Genomic DNA, 25,416 nt, shown 5'->3' on the forward strand with positions numbered 1-25,416 from the left:
AGGGAACAAAGAACATCGAACCAAGACTAATACGAACATGTATAATTACAAACATATCATAGACAGTTGCATATCTATTGAAAACGATGGGACATCGGTCGCAGACTTGCCCATAGTTATACACAATATATATATAATTTAACTTAAAAGCATATCGATCATATGCCGAAAACCTTCTTACACATTCGGAACACTTTAGACATGGATTTTTTCATTCCATGACGTTTAGTTCCTGTGTTGAATCCAAAAGTAGACGAAATGACTATACAGTGCAATAAAATGTTAACTTTGTTAAGTTTTCTGGATTTATAAATAAGCATTTAAATGGGGTGCTTCCGTTCATCGTAAACCCAGTAATTATAAAAAAAAATACTGGATGGTCATGTGGTGCAGTGGATAGCGCACTTGACTTTTACCAAGGCGGCCGAGGTTCGATACTCCGATCGGACGTGAATAGGTATAAGGTCACCTGGCCGACTACACTTCACACTAACAGCTTATGTTATTAGAATTTCATTCAATCAACATGCAAGTGCTATTGCATTTAAGTAAACATTATTTACATCGTGACCCTATATTTGGCTTCCATTCAACGATTCCAGTGCATTGGTACATACATGCAACATCCTTCTAGGAACCTTACCAGTTGATGGCGTTCGATGAGAACACCATCTTGTCGTTGTCGACCGGAAGTGTGATATTTGTTTCCGCACAGCTGTAGCCATAGCTATAAAATACGTTCAGAGTAAATGATCAGCATATAAATGAAATATTGACCATAACAATATATAAATATCAAGGGTTTGGTTTCCTATTAAATTTCTTTAAAGTATGGTGAATGAATTTTTTTCTATTAACGTTGTACAAGTCCATAGATAATCGTAAACTGTTCGGGTCTTTCCGTCATACTTTAATGATAATCGGGGACCAATTATGTCGTGGCGTCAAATTCAAAATGTGACGGAAATTCCCAAATTATTTCCGATTGATGTTTGTTTATCACCAAAGAAAACACGGCTTTGTTTGTTACCGCAAAAATGATTGCTCCTCCATGTGATAGTAACATTTTTTTTTAAATATGTCATGATTCAAAAGGAACTGCACAAAAAGGTAAAACAGAATTAATTTTTTTCTAACGTATATTTAAGGAATTAAATGTATCCACGCCGAATGGAATTTGTTTGAATGGAACTGAGATTCATCCTCAATTAAAAGAAAAATTAAAATGCATTTCAATCCTCAAATATTAAATTTGATCTTTAAAAAAATAAGTCAGTAATAAAATAGAAAGGAACAACATGTACCACAGTATCAACTCTTCAGAACAAATTGTGTTGGCAGAGTGAATTCAAAAAAAAAATACCAGGAACTCAATCACAATCTTAACAAACGGAAAGACATTATATTATGGACCTCCCATTAAATGTGCATACAGGTTTAGCGTTTACTGTACAGCACGTTTCACTCGTAATCATTTCTCAGGCCAAATCTTGAAAAGTATGTAGGTACATTTTGTTAATAGTCTTTAATCATGTAGACAGGGAAAGATCAAAAGTTGAAGTCATGTCGCGATGTTGACAAGAAATTGAACAAGAACATCTCAGTATCTGATTAAGTCGGTTGATTTCGATAATTGTTGCGAAACCATTGCGTCGTGTACAGTGTATGTGGTTTTTTTCTTGATGTGAAAAATAATAGCTCAAAAAGATTATCAGGAATTTACTAGAGCTCGATAGCTGATATACTTGAAAGCCGCGAAAAATCGATCCAGGGAAATTGACAATTTCAGAACATTCACACTTGATCCATAACACCACCAATGTTTCATAGATAGGAAAAATGGCCGTACGGTGCAGTGAAATTTGGTCTATATGTAAATTTCTGCATCGGCAAAATGAACTTTAAATAGGTTCGTCCTTGGATCAAATTTTTCATAAATGTTTGACATACGTGACACATATATATGTATAAATGTAAGACACTTACATATTAACACACCCGTGTGGGCAGACGGACTCGTTTCACATATGTTTGCGCGTGGTACATGTATGTAGGTCAGATCCATAAGCTGTTTCAGTGATATATTCGCTAACTACTAGACTGTGACACAGAATGCAGTTATCTGATCGAAGACACCTGCTATATATACCTGAATGCGAAATACTGAACATATGAAAACATATCACTTAAATAAGGACTTCTCATACTAACACGATTATATTATTTGACAAGAGATCCTTTAAGGATCTTGGCGCCCATCATCAAAAGTTCTTCATCAGATCTGCAAAATATGGTCTTCTACCTTTTTTGCTATTCGTCTTCCTTACAGTTACTTTTACCCAGTCCATGCTAGAAATCCTAAACAGGAATTACAATTGTAATTCTTACATACTTAGAGAGGCTGTCAATGACGAATGAATTCTCATTAGGCCCACGAGTATTTAAGGGGAGGGGGTACATACATATAAAATAGTGATAACAAACTTAAACTCTCAAAATTCAAGATTGCCACCTGTCAGCCGTTCTGTCTCAAAATTCGATGTGAAATTTGAGAAATATATCTCTTGTACTTTCTGAGATATTGCGCTTACACACTTTAACTCTCAAAATACAAGATGGCCGCCTGTAGGCCGTCTTGGTTTTCCTATCAGTTCCAAAATTTGAAATGCATAACTAAGGAATATGGGGAACCTTTAAAATGAAATGAGAGCAAAATAATTGAATTGTCAACGGAATCTTGCTAACCATCCAATACTTTAGAATAGGATTACTTACCACCGATAGCTCATATAATCATCTAACTCCACTCTTATGACGTAAAGTAGGCACAGAAAGACCTTCAACACAAGGTAAACAATACGGCTTCCGAGTCCTGAAACAAAAAAGATCCATTACAGGCCTTTTGTAACCACAAAACTAGTTATCAACCAAGTATCACGTGATGTAGACTACTGCACTTATATATTTATATCATTTAACTCATCTTTATAACAGCGTGTCCGATTGGGTGATACTGGTCACATGACAGGACAATAAAACATCATGTCGCCATCATGCCCCCCAGTTTCCCTAATCATGTTTCCCTTATTCAGAGCCTCTCTAGACAAATCCAATAGAGTGCGACCGCAACTTAGTTCCGAATAAAGGAAACAAACGACAACAATGGCGCGTCAGCCTTATCATCTTCACTATTGTGATTTTGTTTTTTGATATTTTCGGCAAAAATTAAATAGTTTTGCTTTACTGTAGGGAAACACGAATCTTTGTTTCCCCTTGATTTATCGAGTTTCACTCGGGCGAACATGTATTATCTGTACCTATTATGTTTCTTTCGTAAACTAAAATATTACTATTCAGTCGTAACGCAAATGTTATCAAAAATAAATTTCAAAAATCCGACCGACTGTAATTAGCGAAATGCCCTCATATCTCTGATTCCTGTCGAACTGTATCATAAAAATCACTATAGTATCTGAAACAACATTCAGTTAGATCGTTGGCTTACAAATAAAAAAAAATGAATCCAGATGATCCTTAACGTCAAGGTCAAAAGAAATGAATACAAAAAAACAAAACCCGCCGGAAAAATTAAACAGTAAAATCAAACATCTGCATGCTAATTTACATGTGGAGGACGCCGTCATAATATGTGTCTGCATTTTCCCAGAAGACCATTAACTCGTTTATACACTAAACTGGGACAATAATAAATACCTGCCGACATTTCAATGACATGCTATTTGTACAAAAACCTGTTTCTCAACACATAATTATTCGTATTATAGAAATTAACACCTGCCGAAAGGCTAGTCAGCTTAATGACCGTTTAACATAAATATATTATGTATAATGATATCACCATGAACATGCCGCTAAGCTAGCAATACTTATAATATATTTAACGGAAACATACAGCACGGTTATTTATAGATAATAGGTACAGTTGAGTGTAATGTGGGCACTAAATCCATTAATTATATTTATTATTTTAACAGATATAAAAGGAAACAAGTCATGTCAACATTTTGAGGTAAATGTTCCCTTTAGCATTGCCCGATGTTTTTTTGTCTTTGAAATTTTTTTAACATCAAGATGTTTTATAGATGTGAAGACTGCACAGATAAAGTGCACAGTGTTACATTAATTCATCAGATATGTACATATTAATTCTTCTCAAAAAGGCCTGTCAACCCCATATTTATCATTTTCATAATATCCTAATCTAACATATGACTCTTTAATTTCTGCGTTGGTAATAGCAAAAACATTCAGGATCAGTGAAATATTGAAGTACGTGGAGGAGAGCGCGCGTAAACTTCTAATCTTAAAATGAATAAAATAATTGGTTCTTAGTTTTTACAACTAGGAGATTATGCATGAGTTTTGGCTTGAAATGCTATCAAATGCACGAGTCCCAGTGACCCAAAAACAGACAGGGTGCTTGTTCTTTGCATAGGGGAAGTATCTATGAAATTTATGACTGTAGATAAAAACCTACTCAATGAATATTCCAATAACAATCGATCCTTCAAACAAACAGTGTGACTCTTATATGGCCCCTTATAAGTCATTGGCGGAGTTACTTGACATACCACAGCGACACTTAATAATGATAGAAATGAACGTATGCCCGATGTAACAGTATAATAGGTATTGACCATAAGAAATCATAACTTGATATTGTAATAACATGAAAAAGCGATCGGGAAATCCTGATGCGAGTTTTCAAAAATCATACATCGTCATCATTAATTAACCAAGACACATCATCAGACATATTCAATTGCTTCTCAAGGACAAAATACAAATTATAGCACTTTAAAACGTGTCTCGGCGTACAGAGGTATATAGACAAGATTGACACTGAAAACGAATTAAGGAAATTATAGGAAGGAAGTCCATCAAGATAATAAAACACGGCAAGGTCAGAAAGGTAAACACCAAACAGGAAGTCTAGGGACGTGTCATCAAGGAACATGGGAGTGAAGAAATTAATATCACGAGCTGCAAGAACGTCACACAGACCTTACTGACGTCATCAGCAACCAAACTAACAGAAACTGTCTTGTGAATATTTGATGCTAACGCCAGCATTGTTAAAAAAGATTAATATATACATATGAGAAAAGACATAGTAAAGCAACAGCAAAACCGACCTGACGAACACTGATAAAGGACAAGCGCACCCAGCACCTCATTTGGAATACGTCACGATGTTTCTTGTCATCAACAAAATATCACCTAGAAATATATTATGAATGACCAGATTTGAAGTCGATGAATTTCTCACCTAACAATATCATTTTTTTTTTTACAATATGAATATATAAAAATACAGCTGCATATAACATGAACAGTCCGATAACATACAACAAACACGTTTTGATGAAAAGGTAAAAAAGGTTTTAACACAGAATTTGTCTAAATATAAAAGAACATTAACCGCTCAGCGCTTCCATAAGGGCAAACAAGAGTGAATAGTATATATCGGGAAAACGACATAATTGTTTTTAATCAAATAATGTTAATATGTGTTTAAGGTGTAATATCATATCAAAATCGATACAAAAAGACAGTAAAATAAACTGAGAAAAATACATTAACATCAAGAATGCCCGTTAAAGTATTAAGGCGAAACTCAGGTGATCTACGAGGTAAGCGTTTTCTGCGGCGCTTGTGGCATTTATTATGATATCTTAAGTCAAATATGGGATCGCATATCGGTCACAGAGTGTTTTAGACGCGATGAACATGTATTTCACCCCGGCATTCACCGAAGACCCATTGTTTGATATTTTGTCCTCATAATGTCCGTTAAATTTCACTCAGTAAAAATCAGGATTTCTCTCATTAAAATGTTAACGTAGGAACCTCACGTTCAACAGAACAAAATAGTCCAGAACAACCTGATACACAGAACAACCTGATACACAGAACAACCTGTTAACAACCTGATACACAGAACAACCTGTTACACAGAACAACAACCTGTTACACAGAACAACCTGATACACAGAACCTTCTCGCAAATAAACAGACGTTTGAGCGTTATAAGAGGGAAGTATAAATATCATGTATCGCGTACTATGAATCAGATTATCATAGTCAAGCCTGCTATAATTTACTCGATAGCTGCTGTGTAGACAGTGTATGATAAGTGATACACAATCATTCCCGGAAACTTTAAGTTATTCAGAGCCATACTAGTATATAGGCATCAATTGTTGACAATATTACTTTTATAAGAGTACCCGATGCTTTGGCAGAAATTCTTTAATTGTAATTGTTTCCTTCTAAAGATAACATGACTTTGAAACATAGACGTGACTCGAAAGGCTAATCGGCCCCGGTGTGACATTTCCTGTGACAGTCATGACCGTGCATCCACATATATAATACACCTGACATGCAGATTAATTTACATATATATGTACACGGTTAAATAGTCGGACAAGGTACAATCAGGTCTACATGTCACACCTAAATAATAATATGATAATAGCTTAAACACATTACCGAAAACACAAGCTGATAAGTTATCTTGCTTAGCACAGCTTTATGTCAGAATAAAGCGTTCATGGAACAAATGAAATGCTGGAGCGATAAACAATATAAGGAAACGAATCGTCTGAAGCACATTTGACACATGCATTGATCGACGGTTCAAGACAAAATGCTAACGAGACAGATTTATAACATTTAATTATATATACATCACTTCTAGTTTCCTTGGAAGATGTTATTCCATAACATTATATATTCAATAGATTTATTCACATTCCATTATTAATAGTCTATAATAAATCAATTAAATATCAATATGAGTTAAATTTTGAAAGTATTTCACTGCAATTGATATGCAAATATTTCTATTAATACTACTGAAATATTTGGAAAATAAATTATAGCAAGATCATTTGTAAATCCCTCATTTGCTTTCGCTCATTTCTTTTAAATTTAAATCTATTTTGTGATAATGAAACTTAGAAAATATAGAGCATTTGAAAATTTGAAAGGTTGATAAACACTTAAACAATATGACACATTTTTTTTTAAGTCGTTTACAATCAGGTTCCCACCGAAACTTTAACATAATAATTTTCTTCTTGTTTAATTCTACCAAACAGAAAATAAAGACTGAGAGTCATGAAATAACTTCATTAAGGTTTGATACATATGAATATCTTATCTAGAAAAGGGGTAAGCTGTACTATAGCATTGCTATTTTCATACACAGATACAAATTGAGCCTATGTCACCAGAGAAAAGCGGATATAAATAGCGTTTGTATATCGAAAGATTACATTAATGGTGTGACAGATTGGTTGTTTTTCGAATTCTATGTAAGAGCATTTATTTATTTATTTTATAGTGTTTTTTCAATAACCTATCTTTTTGCATTCCTTTTGTTCTCTTTCAATTGAAAAATGTATGTGAAACACTCTCTATATATACAAGAGGCCCAGGGGGCCTGTATCGGTCACCTGGTTATTTAAGCAATCATGGCACAATATTTACATTTGCTCTGTAATGCCAATTTGTAACCACTTCAGACATGTAGGGTAAGAACTTGGAAGCGTTACTATGGAGCCTTTATAATTCATAAAGAATTAAGGTTGTTACTATAACTAGCACATTAGTTGGGTTGAAGATAAAAAAAGTATGTGATGGCTGTTCATTTGTCGAATTGTCTTTTAAATTTTGCTCCTCAATGCTCAATAACAAATGTTAAAGATATAAAGAGAAAGCTCAGTAACTGATGAAGATTTCAATACAAACGTTAAAGTGACTGGGGAGGTAATGTGTATATTTTTGTTGTACTGTGTCGGTATATTATTTTTGGATTATGTCTATTGATTATAAGACAACATGTAGATATGCGAAGTTTTGCAGTTTGTACCAGTGTGAGAAATTGGACTTTATTCTATCATACCCTGCAGATAGGGCGTAAGAATTGTACCTGCTGCACCCATTGCATGATCGTAAGAGGCGACTGAATTTGGGACACAAATATACGCCAGCTCCCCAAACACACACACACACTCACTACACGCATGCATCTCGCACACAGGTGCCTGAAGACCCTATTCCACGGCACGATCGTTTCTTCTTTTTTTCATAACATCCTCATTAATTCACAATAGTGGTGCGCACTTATTGGATTTCTTTATTGAATTCAAATATGGAAGATCTTGCTTATTATATTTCTTTCCTATATAAACAATACCAAACTTTACCCCCTCCCCAAAGGCAAACCAAGGGACCCGGGGCACATGAAAATCACAAAGTATATAAACCACTCGAAGGCCTTTACAACTTTGAGTAGTATTTGATACTAGCATTCATGGAACTGCAGAAGAAGATTTTTGCAATTCGCCTCTTTTTACACCCCAAACCCATCCCCCTAGGGGGTCAGTGTCACAAAATGTATACCAGCAGACCTTCCTCCCCTAATAAGTATTTCTCCCAAATATGAACAAATTATTTTGAAAACATTGGAAGATATGGTCTAATATATCTATTTCCTATATAAACTATACTAAAGTTTACCCCCTCCTCAGGGGCAAACGGGGGCCCTGGGAGACATAAAAACCACAAGTTTTATAAACCACCCAAATGCCATTACAGCTATGGGTAGTATTTGATCCTAGCATTTTAATAACTAAAGAACAAGATGTTTGAAATTCCCCCTCCCCTTTTCGGCCCCTTACTCAGCCCCCTTGGGGGTCAGACTCAAAAAAAGTATTTTTGTCAAATGTGAACAACTACCGTTTTAAATAATGGAAGATATGGCATATTATGTTTATTTCCTATATAAACCATACCCCAGGAACAAACGAGGGGGGGGGGGGCGGGCTAGGAGACATGAAAAACACATTTTGTATAAACCACCAAAAGGCCTTTACAACTATGAGTAGTATTTGGTTTTAGCATTTCTGGAAATGGAGAAGTATTTTTTTTATTTTTTTATAAATTTTCCCCTTTTTGGACCCTAACTAAACCCATACCCTTATTATATAAATCCATTAAGCCCCTGGTTCCAAGGATGCTTCATATCAAATTTAGTTAAAATCAAATCAGTCGTTCAGGAGATATAGGCTTTTAAAGGGAAAAGTTGACGCCGGACGACGGACGGACGACGGACGACGGACGCCGCGGTACGGCATAAGCTCACTTGCCCTTCGGGCAGGTGAGCTAATAAAAATTGAATGTTGTCGTAAATGGTAAGGAATTGTTTTTCTTTTTAAATACTTATGAAAATAATTTGGAGACACACAGGGCATCTTGTTTACTTACGTGTTGTTGGTTGTCGTAAAAATAATCTTTTGAGACGGCCCCTAAAGGACAGTTCGTTGGTAAAGTACTTCACTCGAGTAGAACTGTAATTAAAATAAAATATATAATAAAACCAACTAATCACATCTGTATAATGAGAGAGAAAAATGCATTAAAAGATCTGGCATTTTGAACGCCAGAGTAAAAAGATAAACAGGAATAGCCTAGTGGAAGACATGCATCCCTCCTAGTTTGGTGTTATCCTTTATCACATAATATATTAAGAAGTATAACATTCCTGTTTAAATAGTTCGGCGTTTCCAACGAGTTTTCCTCCGAAAAACTTATTAAATCCTCGAATTTCGGTTCTTGAAATTGGACATTTCTCTTCTCCTTGTCACCCATTGTTAGTTGTGCATGAGTATGTATAATATATCTGACCGTCCTCGCTTCCTTCTCGTTTCAACTCATATAATGTATACACACACATTTATATATATATATATAAGTATACACACATACAAAGACTTTCCAATTCCAGTCAATCAGTATAAACACAAAAGAAATAATCTCGTAAAGTATCTCAAGCGTTACGATCGGTTCAGTATCTATGAGTTCCAGGTAAGTGCTTTTTACCGATAAAAAGGTTTATTACATGTACATCTTAAAATGGCACAACACAGTTAAAGTGATGGTACGAGATGAAAGTAACACCATCTCCGTCATATAAACATAACGCGCTACGTATCGCTGAACGTACAGTGTGTTACATATCAAACGACGTCAGGTGTGAATACATAATTTGTATAATTAGGATAAGTTGACATGCTATTGCACATGCTGCAAAGCAAAATGTATGTCAAGGACAGTGACATAACTAGTTATGGAGTTGTTTAATGATCAAGAAGCGTGAAGCCATGTATAATAAATTAATAAGTAATGTGGGCCAAATGTGTGATTCCATACTATGTAGAGTAGACAAGTAAGTCAAGGTGTAAAGGTCAAGAGTTAAACAGAAGTAGGTCAAAGTGTTAAGGTCACAAGTAATATACAAAAAGGAGAGTTTATAGTAGGTAGGTCATGGAATGTGACGTTACTCTTTATGCAATGGTAAGTAAGTCATAAAATGTAACTTTACATGTTAAAAAGAAGAAAGTTGGTAACAGTGTGACCAAACACCTTATCCAACTATAATTTGATGACCGAGTTTGACGTCACACATTATGTAGTAGTGTAAGTAGGTCACATGTTGTAATATGGAAGTAAGTAAGTCACATAACGTGACGTTACACATTGTAAGTCATGCAGTACGACGTCACAATATAGTAGTAAGTTATCACCGAGTCTGACGTCATATATTATATAATGATTTGTAGGTCAGGGGTAACGTTACAATTTATATAACATTTAATATGTCAAATAGAGTATCTTTACGTTTTTTTCCCCTGGTATTGTTCAAGGAACAGCGTAGTATTTTTTGAATAGTTATACATCAACATAACACAGAAAGTATTCATACAATGTTGAAAGAATTAACAGATTAATATTTCAACATGAGTTTCAAACTTTTTGTGAGAAGAATGTAAAAGTAGAAAAGAAAAACGGTATATATATATATATATACACACACATATATACCACATCTTCATCGTTGTAGAAAAAAAAAACGAAAAAAGGCAATAAAATTCGACAGAAATAATCAAGAAGATACAAATCAAAAGAAAAAACATCATGAGCCTCTCAAAGAGCATGAGTTGTTTCCTGAACCACACATGGCGCCCTTCACCATGCATTATTCCATATTCTTTTCGCCGGCCAATGTATTAAAAGGCGAAAATCGTCAAATAAATAGAAAAAAAGAAACAAATATACTGAAACGATTTCATTTTCAAAATGATCCCATATTATTCATACAAGGTTTTTGCACATGCATAATTGCACTCCTATCCGCTGTGTAGTAAGGGCGTTACACACCTGAATATTAACATTTAATTAAAATGTACATTAACAAGATTGTGCATCGGAGTGTGACTCCAAATGGCAAGAAGATGTATAAGCTTACGGCATCGTGTGCAGACATATTTTATTTTATCTTAAATTCCTTTGCAAACATGGTGCATTTTCTTCACATGTAACTTGTAACGTCTTTATTGTAGAATGCTTTTTCCTTTCTGCTATCATCAGTCCTCTGTATTACAAAGGGGTTTCTTTCGTTTTGTTACCTTACCTTAAAAGATTCTGGAAAAAGAATTAGTCTGATGTATCTAACTGAATGTTATCGTTAGATCAGACTCACGCCCCCCTCCCCATTGCAGAATTGGAGATTTTTTTCTGTTTAATTTGCTTAAAGGATATTGAAGACATCAGTGTCCTTTATTTTGTCCACTTTTCTCACTTACTCGGCCTATATTCTTTAATTGTGATGTACCTTAGGCACCCGTCCCCATACGACACTACATGTAGCTGTCGCTACGACGTTTAGGCACAAACAAACAAATATCCAAAAACATGTTTTTGTAAGATGTATGGGTGGTTGTTCTTCTGTGTCTTTTGTTGTTAAGGGGACATTGCAGAAACCTAAATATAAATGCTACCCCATAGCAGCGCTTGTAAACTCTCGGTTTTCTTTTTATCCTACCTCTTTTGTCTTTTCAGAAGTGCCTTACGTCTTTAAATGACCTTAGATGTTGCGAGGCCGTGAGAACACCAAGCGAACGTTAACGTGTTTCAGAAGTGAGTGTATTGTGAGTATCTCTTTCCTTAAACATTGCATACATGTTTCAGAAATTATAGCACAATACTACAAAGTACCGCTGTGTTTACGCATAAGGACAACAAAGGTATATTAAAATGCATAAGGACAAAAAAAAAAAATGTATTGAAATACAAAACAATATCCCACATCGTTAATGAACTAGGAAAAAAGGATAAAATAGTGTATTAAAATATATAAAACAGGACAAAATGGTATAATGAAGAATATTATATAATACAAAAAAATATACAGCAAATAAAATGTTTTATAAAAGTATCATGCCTTTATCTTAAACTAAGACCAGGATTGAATATATGTGTGCTTCCCATTTCCTTGAAAATTTGAACACAGGTTGTTTGTCTGGTTTTATTTTTGGGGTTTTATTTTTGCAAGATACTTAAAGACAAAATCCACATGGTATCTTTATCTGAAAAAATAATGCATAAACTTCAAAAATAAATTCAACAATTTATTATGGGAAACAGAAATAAACACGAGTCTATCTTGTCCAAGCAAAATAGTAAGTTGCAAGATAGTTTGTATTTTTCAAAAAATAAAAATTATAAAAAATATATATACCGCAATATCAATGCATAAGAACAGCATTGGATTCAATGTCGATTCAAAAAGACAATAAAAACCGTGAGACACCAAAGCAAAACGGAGGATATCATTTCTCACAACACATTAAATAGCAGATAAATTATCTTCTCCGGCAAGTTTGGCATTTCCTTGACCATCCTTTGCACTTGTCATCATACATAATTCCCATTGATTCTCAGACACAGGGAGAATTATTGCCGCGTATATTTATCAAAATGCTTTTTTCATCATCATAGCCTTAGGTATAATATATACTTATGTATGATATATAAACGAAAATGATATATTATAAACGATAAACGATATTCTTGACTGAAAAAAAAGAAGAAGTCGAAGGGATCTGTTTTCTCCATTTCTTCATTTGCAAAAGTTTTACAGTTGATTTTTTGGTTTATAGTATGTTATGAAACCTCTCTGGCCTGACAAGAAATACTAATACTCCACAGTTTAGGACTAAATGTGTTGATTACTTCAAATTTAGAATGAAAACATGTTTAAAGTGTGTATATTAGAAATCGAGGTAGTTCTCATAATAACAAAATTATCACGCCTTCTTTTTTCAAACCCTATTTCAAATTTCTTTCAAATGTACAGTGTAAAACTATATATAGTTGAAAAGTTCACTTGAATTTTGCTAAAACCTTGAGTTGAGTGAAAACTTATAAGTTCAAAATGCTGACTTGATTTTCCTAAAGTACATTTCAAATACTTAATTTTTTTATGAACTTTGAATTTGCCTCATACTAAACTCAAACTTAATTGTTCAAAGATGTAACGAAAAGACAAACTCAAGTTAACGACAATCGCGGCCTGTATGTTTTTGTAATGGCCTTTACTTTTTTCTTTATATATAATGCTGCTCCTCATACTTTTTGTACTTTAACGCATTGTTTATCTTGAAATCAATATTTCTATGAATAATACTGAAATAAAATACAAACGTTTCACAGGTAGTTGGCATCATAAGTCCTCATATAGCCAGCACATTCGGAATGAAGAAATATCCGTTCGGATCTTTCATTATTACGTCACAACATTAAAAGAGTAATTTTACCCCATCTGCAATGTATTAATAATGCGACCTGACGAGACAAAGCTGTTCAGCGTTGACGGAATTGATTTGATACTATTGAACTTGATTTTTAATTTCATTTTTCAATGCAACTTGTTCTGGTTTCAGATCAAATGTCATATTGTGTTATCTTGATCCTGACCTTATTTTATATAATAAAGATGCCAGCTCACGTTTTTATAATGAACGCTTTTGGTTAGTTGTATGGTAAGCTTAACTCATTGCTAACTCTTCCGCATATATATATACCATGCAAACATCGTCTTCATTTAAATAACATTGCATATATATGTGTGTTTATTATAAATATTATACTTTTAAGAGTTACAAGGTGCATGTTATTAACCGGGTCTGTTCGCGTCAATCACTGCACAGATTGTATTTATTTTTGGTGAAGATGTCCTAACGTTGATGATTCATTGTAAATCTTGAAACCTTATCTAAATATTCCCATAAACAAGTCCTTGACGCCATCCGGTACGAGCAACCAGTGTACAGTATATAAACACCCACCGACACCAGTCTGAGCTATCTACAATGTGAACTTCACTTTCACTTACAAGACCGTTATATTGACGACAAAATGCAATCAACAGTTCGAAATAACTATTGGCATCGATTCCAAAATATAACACAATATGAACAATAAATACAGGGGGGGGGGGGATACATACTACTTAGAAAAAGGAAAAGGAAAAAACAACGTAAACAAAACTTTACTTCCAACTCAAAATCGATAACATTAGGGCAAACTATGAATAAATTAAACATAAAAATGAAGACCATTGACAACTCTTCAAAGGGAATAGGCCTGTATTCACATAACCGTTCTCACTCTCAAACATGCATCCTATGATAAAACTCACTTCCTTGTTACTCGTTATTATCACGTGACATCGTAAACAAATCAAGTTTAAACAATGAAATTGATATTCAGTTGTAGGTCCGTCCTAACGTTGGCACACTGTGAACTTTTATTAATTCAACACTGCAACATAAAACTAGGCTTGAGCACTAAATATGAGTTTGATCATAAGAATAATTTCATGCATACGGGCCCTGGTTTTCTTAACGAGTAGGATACCAGGTCAAATCCACGTATTGTAACGTCTTCAAAACGAGAAATGGGGAAGTGACAACGAAACAACGAAGTACACTTATAAGCATAATCAAAATCATCGGCTTTCATTTCACAACAGAAAGTAGAATATCCCCCATGATATCACGATGGCTAACATAGAACGTGACCATGGTCTTCATTAACTTCCATCTATAGAAACCCTGTGTTTCCTTGATTTTGTGTTTTTGTGAATATCAGAAGTTACTATAAACATGAAAAGACACCAACAGGAACTACTTAGGATATACCCAAATAAATGCTAAGACACAATTTATCTTTTGTTTAACGTCCTATTTACACTAAGGTAATTTAAGGAAGTGCCTCAATGTGTGTAATGCATTCATCAATGTGTATCTATGCACAATATTCCACCTAGAAAATGCCTTAGACAAACACTTTGTTCCGGAAACATCAGTGTATTCTGCACTTTATGCAGGACTCATCTTGATGTACCATGTCCAAGAAGAAAGTAAGTTATTGATACATCAAATTCTCCATACATTATGTTGACATAGAGAGAATACTGTCCTCATGAAGAAAGAATAATGGTAATATGAGAGAGAATCTATCAATACTTGTGGTCTGTTACACTTGTTTGACTTGTGATAAACAAACCACAGAAATGCCTAATGAGGTCTATTGCTTCGTCATACTGTCTTGGTATAATTTATTAGTGGCTATTTGTGACGTCATGCCTATGGTCGTTAGCAGGTGATAAAACTTGCGGTGATCGACTCTTGCTAATTTGGTTAGGAGGAAGAATAGCTAATTATGCTAGGTCTAATTAAAGGGATAGGTAAGGATAAAACGTTATTTTTCGCGAGTTTTAGTTTCTTAACCTTCTTAATATTCACAACTATGAAATCACAAAGTAAACATTGTTCAAATGTATACTGTTTTCCACATTAACTAAAACGTCCCTTTCGGGTAGGTTATGGATACATTTTTTGCTGTTAGGACACACTTATCCTGAAAATTCATATTTTTGAAGCAGCCTCCAAGTATTGTTATATTGTTTTGTGTTTGTAGAAATGTCACTTCAGAAAATCTATTATGCTTATATACAAGGTTGTGCCAATTTGATGCATAATGGCTGAACAGATAAAAAAAAAAAAAAAATATGCATCAAAAACGTTAATAATTTATGATATTATTGATACAATGATGTGTGAATTGTCAACCTTCATGTACGATAAAACAAAACAGAAAGATTGTTTCACAAAATTGTTAACCCAAAAACAAATTCATACATTGTACTCGACAGCGTAAAACATACCAAAATACCTGATGATATAACAGCAAATTGAAAAACCTAATGCAATTAAAATCCAGATGTGTTCCAGTTATAGAATAGTTTGCTGAATTGTAAAAGCTGTTATTAAATACAGAAATTACAGCAAACTGAAAAATCTACTTAAATTAAAAATCAATATGGGTTTCCGTTATAGAAAAGTTCGAATGATAAAAGCTGGGGATTTTGGGTTTTCAACAGGAGGGTTCAAGTGTATGACTGTAATATATCACCCCGGTAACACTCCAACCAAGACACTTACAAATGACAACCTAGGGCTGCCAATACTTAATATACAATATTATAACAACGCCAAAAGAAAAGTGGCCACCCTAAATCAAGTTAAACACATTTACATCACTTCTTTGATATGTGATCTCAATGCCGGGTCAGGAAGTGGGCCTCGCAAAGAATATACATTCGAACGATCAGCGTTTCTTTTGTTGACAGATTAAAGGGACATGTAATATTATACCTCTCTTATGCAAATGAAATATACTTGTGAAGACGTACTTCCTTATTACGAATCAGGATAATTGAAATAGTTTGTTTATCTAAAAAATCGTTTTTATCGCTTTATTTCGCCACATGATACAAGTATCTCGTAGCGTGAGTTGACAATTCTTAAATTTAGAATCGAGAATTTAGAATCGAGAAGTCTTTAAGTTTGTATACTAGCACTATCAAAGATACCGACAAAGAGTTATTTACCTATGTATGATCTGTTCAATTATTATAAAAATAATGTCATAAGCATTTTTCCACTTTTCATGACCAAGCAATGACGTTAAAAACATATTTGAAAATGCAATCTCCCTTTTTCATAGAATGTCTGTATTTGTCTTCTATTAAAATCGAATTGCATTTCAATAAATTAATCTAGCCTAAACTTAAGATATGAGTACTACAATGAGAGCAGGCATTTGATTCCTAGTTCCGAGATCAAGAAAAAAAAGGGAAATGTAAACCAGACCCCAGCAACTAGGAACATAGAATTAGGAACCAACTTTGGTCTAACGTTCTTTCTTCTCCACTTATCCATTGAAAAAACAAGGGCGACACTTAGGTAATACTTTACGCCATCAGTCTGAAGTTAAGAATAGTATATTATATTGAATTTTATGTTGTCAGTTTAAAAAGGCGGACAGAATATTTGTTTTGGTTTCGTAGCTGTAATAAACATTATGTAAACATACAAGTCTAAACATAACCGCAAATTGACGTCATTGTAATTTTAACAACTGACAAAATGCTGTTTTTGATTATATTGAACATTCACCGACTTTCAAAACAAAATAATGAATGCGAAACTCAAAACAATGTTTCCCGCTCCTCATGTGGCCAATATCAAATTGTTTCCTGTCAAATATTTGAACACGTGTACTGATGTGATAATTAGTGAAAACAACAAAATACATAATTATAAAATATGTTTCGGATAGGAGGAAAAAGAATAAATTATCAATCAAACTTTAAGTGTTTGAAATGTAGTAAGACAAAATACAATTATATCGGTGTTTGGGGTTAAAAGGTGTGAATAGACTTGTAAGGCCGGAAGTCAGTTTATGTTTCATTTTCCGAGAGAAAGACAGGAATTTAAACAAAAGTATATCAGACCTGGAAGTAATAAATACTTAAGCCTTTCACCACTGTAGACCACAATTGACTCATTCAGATCAATGTATGGTAGAAATTACTAAGGTTACATAGTGGTGAAAGGGTAAACTGTGATAGAATATGTGAACCTCCATTCAAAGTGAACTTGCCATCAGTGTCGGGAAAAACCAAACACAATATATTTCCTATACCAAGCAAGCTATTTCTTGTTTATAGTCTCATGTGCCTATTGTAGCTAGGGCAGTATATTGTCTATAGAAAAATCCACACACGAAAGGGGTGAAGCTATGGCATTAATGGTCCTTTATAGGAAGAATTTTCTCTAAGCTACCTCTTTTTCACTTATTGGGTCCGTATTGGTTGACTCGCGTCCATTGCACTATCGATAATCTGCTATCAGTTAAGAGCATCCTGTCCGATTATGGTCAAAAGTACTAGTGGTTTAGCTCGTAAATATAACAACAAATCTTCAATGCTGAACAAAAGATGGTTAAGGATAAAAATAATTCACGTGAGCCAAAGCCTCAGGTCATTAAACTGTCATCCTCAATACTTTAGGGGTTACACTCACTTACGCCCTCTGCACCCATGGAATATGCGAAATTGAAGGCTCATTGGGCACTATCGTATGGATGAGAAGAGGAGACTAGTTGGATCCTTTGATGTTCATCAAAAGAATCTCACGGTCGCGTAACGGTAAATCAGACTGACTTTGAAGTCGGGTATCAGCCAGGCGATTGGTCAGGATTTTGACCTGAAACCAATCAAACACCTAGCTGCGCACCCTCAATTTTGCTATGATGTATTCCAGGGTTGCAGAGAGCGAAAGTTAGCGTAACCCCTGGAGTATCGAAGACGTTAAACTGTATTCAAAAATAAATGTTTTCAACTTACTGAAGCCATTCTTCCTCTCCGTCACTTCCTGTTTCCTCTACAAAGTCAAGATCGATGCCGTCGCAAACTGTTTCGTACACCATCGCTTAAAGAGGATTCGCTGTAAACTAAGATAAAAACAACAATAATAATAAGAAACTCTTAAATGATAACGAACAGGAAAATTCAACACGAGGGTTTATGAATTCAAGAGTTACTTGGAGATGTGCTAACGCTTTTCACTCCTAATTTGACAACGTTGGTGATGAAACGGCGTTTTTCATTGGACAACAACCATTGGTAATAAACTAATACACTTCCGAACATTATTATCCCAAAATGTATCTGCGTTTTGTTAAAAGTAAACTTTTATAACTAAACAGAAGCAGTGTCTACTGGTTTTTGGAAAGAGTCAGTATATTTATAGAGTAATTTATTTATCAACCATGGAAAACTCCTGCGAAACATAAATGTTCGTATCCATGCTAGTCCTTTCATCATTACAAGAGTATACAATATTTATTGGAATATATTACAGATTGTTGTATTATGTACATTCCAAGGAAATGATACTTATATTAACAATAGCTTCCCTGATCTACTCCAGAAACGACAATATTCGCTTGATAGTATGTTAGTCACACGAATATTTTGAAATCTGCATTCATTTTCATATTGGATTAATGAATCAAGGCCATCATGTCGATGTAATAATAAAAGGAAACGAATTCAGATTTTTTTTTAAACGGAACCATACTGTTTTGCAAATATTGTGAAAAGCACACACGTTCTTTAAATCTAAACTGTTACCATTTTGGCTGACAGCCAAAAATTGGAAATTAGAAATACGGGATACTCCCCTAGGTGGACTGCACTTTGAGAGAAGAAGTAGAAGAAGAAGACTTTATGTTAGTCATACATAAACATTGTAATTGAGAGAAACCTCTCCTTATCTAAGTATTGGATATAATTTTAACACGACTGGGCCAGTTTACTTCCGTCGACCAGGTAGGGTTTTCTTTTCCGAAATGATTGATCAAAGCAAAGCAATTAGTTACAGGTTTTTGGCAGTTGTACAGTGATACATAGATCTAAAATGCAAATAAGAGAAGATAATATCGTAACATGCAAGACTAATATTCATTGTATGTATGAATCGATTCTACACGTATTCTCGCAAATTATTTTAGCTTTCTTGTTTAAATAATATATGAAATACACACTGTCGTAAAGTTGATTTTCATTTGTACTCATTCCATTATTTAAGTATTGATATACAGTACTTAGACTTTAAATGTAAGCGTCTGCTAATTGCTGTTACACCTGTGTGGAGAAAGGACACATTTAATATATCCTATCAAAATATTGTATGAGGCGACTCATGTGGGGACCTGGTGACTTGAAGATTTTCTCCTGTGCTCAATGGTAAGGATACATGAACATAGGAGAAACCGAAAATGAAAGATACATGTAAGACGCGCTCGTGTGATTGCACCTGCTGTTTAAAAATTCATTATTGATACAGAATACTGAAAAAATAATTAAACTGCTGTTTCGTCAATTTTGAACTCAACGGAATTGCAAGGTGCCAAAAGAGTCGAAATCCAAATAGGTTTAAACTACTGTAGCCACAGTAGGGGTGCGTAATAACCCTTAACTCATTCACCCCTGAAGAAACATTTGAATTTTACCAATTCAATGGCTGGAATAGTTCATTATGAATTCAGGGATGAATGAGTTCATTAATACTACTATCATCATATCTACTGTTCCCATCGCCATACTCGCGATCACTATCGCCTCTTTATTCTTCTACAGGTCTATAATTTTCTTCGTTGGTGTCGCCTTAAGTACCAAACCCGTTGTCAGAATAATGTAATCAGCTGAAGTGTCTTGCTAGCGTTTCCAGGTTATGAAATTTCAGTGAGATGACACTTTAAAGTGGCACTTGAATGACGTATTAACTGTGGACACCTTCTCCATTTTTGATATAGAGTGGACGTAACACCCTTAACAAACAATCTCAACTAATGTCTCGAGTATTACATTGTGCTGCTGATTCTGTCTATATTTGATCCATAATACATAATATTTGTATGTGTAACACAGGTGAACTACAATGGTAGAATATTATTAACAAATCTATTACCAATTGTATATAAATGCAATCCTTAATTCGTTGTCTATATAACATCCGTTGTCTATATAACATTCGTAATCTATTATACGTTCGTAATCTATGATATATTCGTTACCTTCTTTCGTTATCAATTCAATATTCGTTATCTATTAGACATTCGTTATTTATTATAAATTCGTTATCTATCATACATTTGTTGACCATTATACATTCGTTTCGTATTATTCATTCGTTATCCTTTATACATTCCTTATCTTTTAAACATTCGTAATCTATTTAAACATTTTGTATCTATTTTGCATTCGTTATCTATTATACATTCGCATATCGTTCATTATATTATTTATTACACGTTTTATGTATCTAAACTACCTATTATGTACATTCATTCATAAGTTCTGAAGAATCTATTTTATATTCATACACCGTTAATCGATTATTTATTAAACATTTGCACATATACATTCGTACACTATCCATTATCTACTTTATATTCGGGCACCATTCATTCCCTATTTATTACAAATTCTTAATTCAGTTATTTTCAATTACTCATTCGTGCGTCGGTCTTTATCTATTATATACTCTTACACAATCTATTAATTTATACATCGTTTCTTCAGTCCATCAAATACATGGACACGTTCATCCATCCGTTCGGTCATAAAAATAAAGTTACTGGGTTTTTTTAATTTACTTTAAGATACGCAGGTACTGTGCATATCATATGTTTAAACTCGATAGTCATACGTCAGTTTTGTTATTGCTTCATAAAACGGGCGCAAAATATCTCGATGTTTGCCGTCTAGAATATCAATGATACTTTAGCTTACTATTGATAACATGGGTTTTACTTTCGGTAGGTATCCTTGCTACGGTAATGATACAAATAAAACACAGTTATATGTTTCAGTGTCAAATTAGAAAAGAACAATAGCATTTTTGAATTGACGGAAATAAACATTATCAGTATTATGTCAATTACAAATAACGTTGCCAAGACGACATACCTAATAATGTCGTTTGCCACTTGGCACAATGAAGGCATACACTATCCCGTAGAGCGTTGATATTATGCTCGCATGTGTTGTGTTGCCTGGGTCGACCATCAACTCTGACATAAATTGCTGGAAATAGACATTGAGTGACATTGAGTCATTTAAACGCTTTGTAACGGCCACAGATCATTAGCGTTAAGCAAACGTATGGAAGATGTTGATTGTTGTTAATGTGACAGAGAATTGCATACGAATATATAAACACCATATTGCCTTAAGGCAGAGTATAAGGTACACAAACATTTGTACAATTGTTCACGAACAACACCACAACTGGCATGAGCGGGTTCAACAGTGATATCAACGTGTTTAACGATACTTCAAACCACCTTCGTCCCAGACAACGATTACGTTTTGCACTAACGTGCGATGATACAAATTAGTGTATTCAAATGCTTCCTTAATGAATAACTATCAACACGGAAATAACAACATATCAATCGGTATATCAAACAATCTAAAATATAGGAATAATTCGTAAAATAAAGAAACATACGAAAATACAGACAATTACGGTACCTTTTTTTAATGATTTTGACAATTTGAAAGCACTGAACCGTATCAAGTTCCAATATAAATCAATTCCGAAACTGTCATTTTTCGAAACGTAGTTTGAATCAAATTGTTACAATAATTGCATTTCCCTTATTCAAAGTAAATTATGATATTTACACTGTTGCTGATAATAAAAACATACGTTTACACAGACGCGAGTGGCATAGAAGTCAAAATGTCTAGTCCCTAAAGAGAACGTAATAAAATATAATAAAATAAATATCAAGTCAACTTTGATTCAAGCTTTCCGGCTAAAATCAAACGGTCCTAACCCTTATGTCGCGTCTCTTTTTGAATCCCTTGTGAAGGGCTTGCCCCGTAAGCTTGTGTTACAAGTTACTGTTATTTATTCAAGTCAGTTTTTCCATTTCTCAACGCTCTCTCCAGACGACACGCGCCGATGCACATGCTCAATATCGTTTTAATTCAACAAAATGCACGAATCTTACATAAGGGCAAATTCACAGCTGCATAATTAACTAAATGACCCGAGGTGCACTAACAAATGTATGTTTTTTCCTACGAATGTCAAAAAATTAACAAAAACATATATGTTCAATTTGGATTACAGCAAATGATTTGGTAATTTATACAAGTTTGTTTGCAATCGTTATTAATAAATGTCACAAAAGAATAGCTACTTGTATTTACATATTTTAATACTATTTATATTTAAATGAACATAGTTTACCTGTGGTATCCTCTCGTTAGCACATGTGCAAGAGTCTTAATGTTGGCCCCCTTGTCAAAACCAGTTCCACGTCTAACAGTTTATATATCTACACGTCCTGCAGGTAAATTCCAGTGAGAAACAATAGGAAAACGTCCTTTAAATTATGCAAAACACATTTCGTTTAAAGCATGGTTATGATCTCAGGACGTCAGCGTTAAGGCTAATAAGGTTTCAGATGTTATCATTCTGACAGTCCATTGCGTCTCGGTGAATGTGACATCATGCGCGGTGTTATACAAGTTAACAAGACACGCTTCACTGACTACTAGGAAGTATCCAGAAGATCATAGAAGCCATTCACATCAAAGGGTTGCGTAAACCAGGTAAGTCGTGGTACAAGGCAAGTATGTTGTGTAATGAGATTACACAATATTTTTGTTAGCGTGTAAATAAATTTCATTGTCGTATGAATACAAAGGTATTTACAACATTATCACTGCCATCCTTTATACTCGAAACCTTTGGAGACATTCCCTTGTAAGAAAGCTAAAGAGCTAAAATATGTTTGCATTTGTGTCTCGACTTTAATCAAAACAGTTGCACTAGTGGTCAATTGTAGACGTCTGTCACCAGAAACCGGAGGTTCAACTTCAATAATGAGATTTTAAACAAAGACATTCATTAGATAACTCAATATTCCCATTGTTCAAATTGACACATTAATACCAATATATTAATATGATTATAATATTAATAACAATAAATTAAGACACACTAGAACTGATGTTAAATGCAAATGAGATGAATTTATGTATACATATGTCATACCTATAAATTTATGTGTATTGTATTATTGTAATAATGAAACACATAAATCAAGAATATTTTAAATACATTCATGTAGGAATAGCTCATACATACGTTTAACGCAATAAGTAACAATAATGTGATGTCGAAAGAATTGTGAAGTAAATGTATCGCGAATACAAAATGAAATGAATCAATTTATTCATGATAATATGAAATAAGTACATTGTCGTCATATACATATATAATTATCATGCATTTTATCGTCGAATACAATAAATGCATGCTTGTCATAAAGAAACTATAAGAGAAACATTAAAAAGACTTGCTTTTCAAAAAAAAAAAAATATATAATTTATTTATGGCATTAATAAATAACTGCGATTCATTATATTTTACAGATTCATTTAGTGACCAATACTTTAGTAATTACAAAAATGTGCATTTGTTTTTGACATATGTACATGTATGAATAAATTATTCCTGAATAGATTTACTTAAAATGCATTTGATCGATTTAAATTGCTGCAAATGTTGACCTCACAAGTCATTATTTTCTGACATTTCAAGTGCAGGTGCATTGGTAAAAGCACTTATAAAGGCAACACAGAAAGCACAAGAAATCTTTGTGGTGTCGACGAAACGAAAATACCAATGCCCGATTCCATATTTTAAATGCTTATAAACTAGTATGTCTGCTGCAGGATTCTACATTCAGGAATACTGTAAAAAAATCTTTATGGGCAGTCCGTCCTTTCGAGTTCTCGAAAGATTACCATAACAAAAATCAAAGTACTGAAAGTACTGAAAGCTAAGGCAAAAGATATATATATTATTTTTGGAATGGAGAACAAAATAAAGACGAAGTTCCCATCATATTGTACAGAAGGATTTACTGTTAATTTGTTATGAATCAAAGTTTTATGTAAAAGTGTACCACTGTGAAGTTATTCTTCTTGTGTGTACAGTATATCTTTATAGGTTTGTCAGAAGAGTGGTACCAAGTTTCCTCTAGAATATATCATTTTAAACCTTTGGATAATTAATTTGCATAGGAATTTGGAATTGCTTCCCTTTGTCCATACAATGTATTTCATAGAACATTAAAAACTGAAACTGGCATTTACCCCTTTGACCAATACCTGATTATTTTAAACCATTGAATAGATTATGCACAGATTGTGAACATCTTTGAACTTTGCCTTTGTTGTTGAATAAGATATCAACCCTTGCCTTATCTAACAAAGTTACTTGGCATAAAACCATTGACCAATCAGAGTACAGTATGCTAATTAATTAGGCATGGATTTCACTCAACTTTGAACTTATCGTCTAAGTTTGTATATTGATCAATATATATTCAAGCAAGTTATCTTGTAAAGTGTGCACATCGACCAGGGTTGGCATGCTTTTTAATACGTGTGAATTTTGTTCAAGTTTCAATTTTGCATCAGTCAGTGTATATTGTTACAGAACAATATTTATAAGGATGTTTACTTGCCGAAACTAAATTGTGGATAAGCAAGTGGATTACTGCTACCCATAAATTTACAAGTCTCTCAATAATTTTGAAAAA

The 25,416-nt window shown here is 33.8% G+C and overlaps 1 protein-coding gene across 1 annotated transcript; it reads right to left on the minus strand.

Moving 5' to 3' along the window:
* Positions 1-643: 643 nt before the first annotated feature.
* On the minus strand, positions 644-23,160 carry LOC110465770 (potassium channel subfamily T member 1-like; the record flags this gene model as incomplete). Its single annotated transcript, XM_021521844.1, has 5 exons — positions 23,052-23,160; positions 18,629-18,735; positions 9,298-9,380; positions 2,776-2,872; positions 644-727 (listed from the first exon to the last, which is right to left on the minus strand). Coding segments are annotated over exons 2-5 (347 nt in total), but the record flags the coding sequence as incomplete, so codon positions are not given.
* Positions 23,161-25,416: the final 2,256 nt, after the last annotated feature.

Source organism: Mizuhopecten yessoensis, unplaced genomic scaffold, assembly GCF_002113885.1.
Source record: "Mizuhopecten yessoensis strain PY_sf001 unplaced genomic scaffold, ASM211388v2 scaffold11101, whole genome shotgun sequence".
NCBI lineage: Eukaryota > Metazoa > Mollusca > Bivalvia > Pectinida > Pectinidae > Mizuhopecten > Mizuhopecten yessoensis.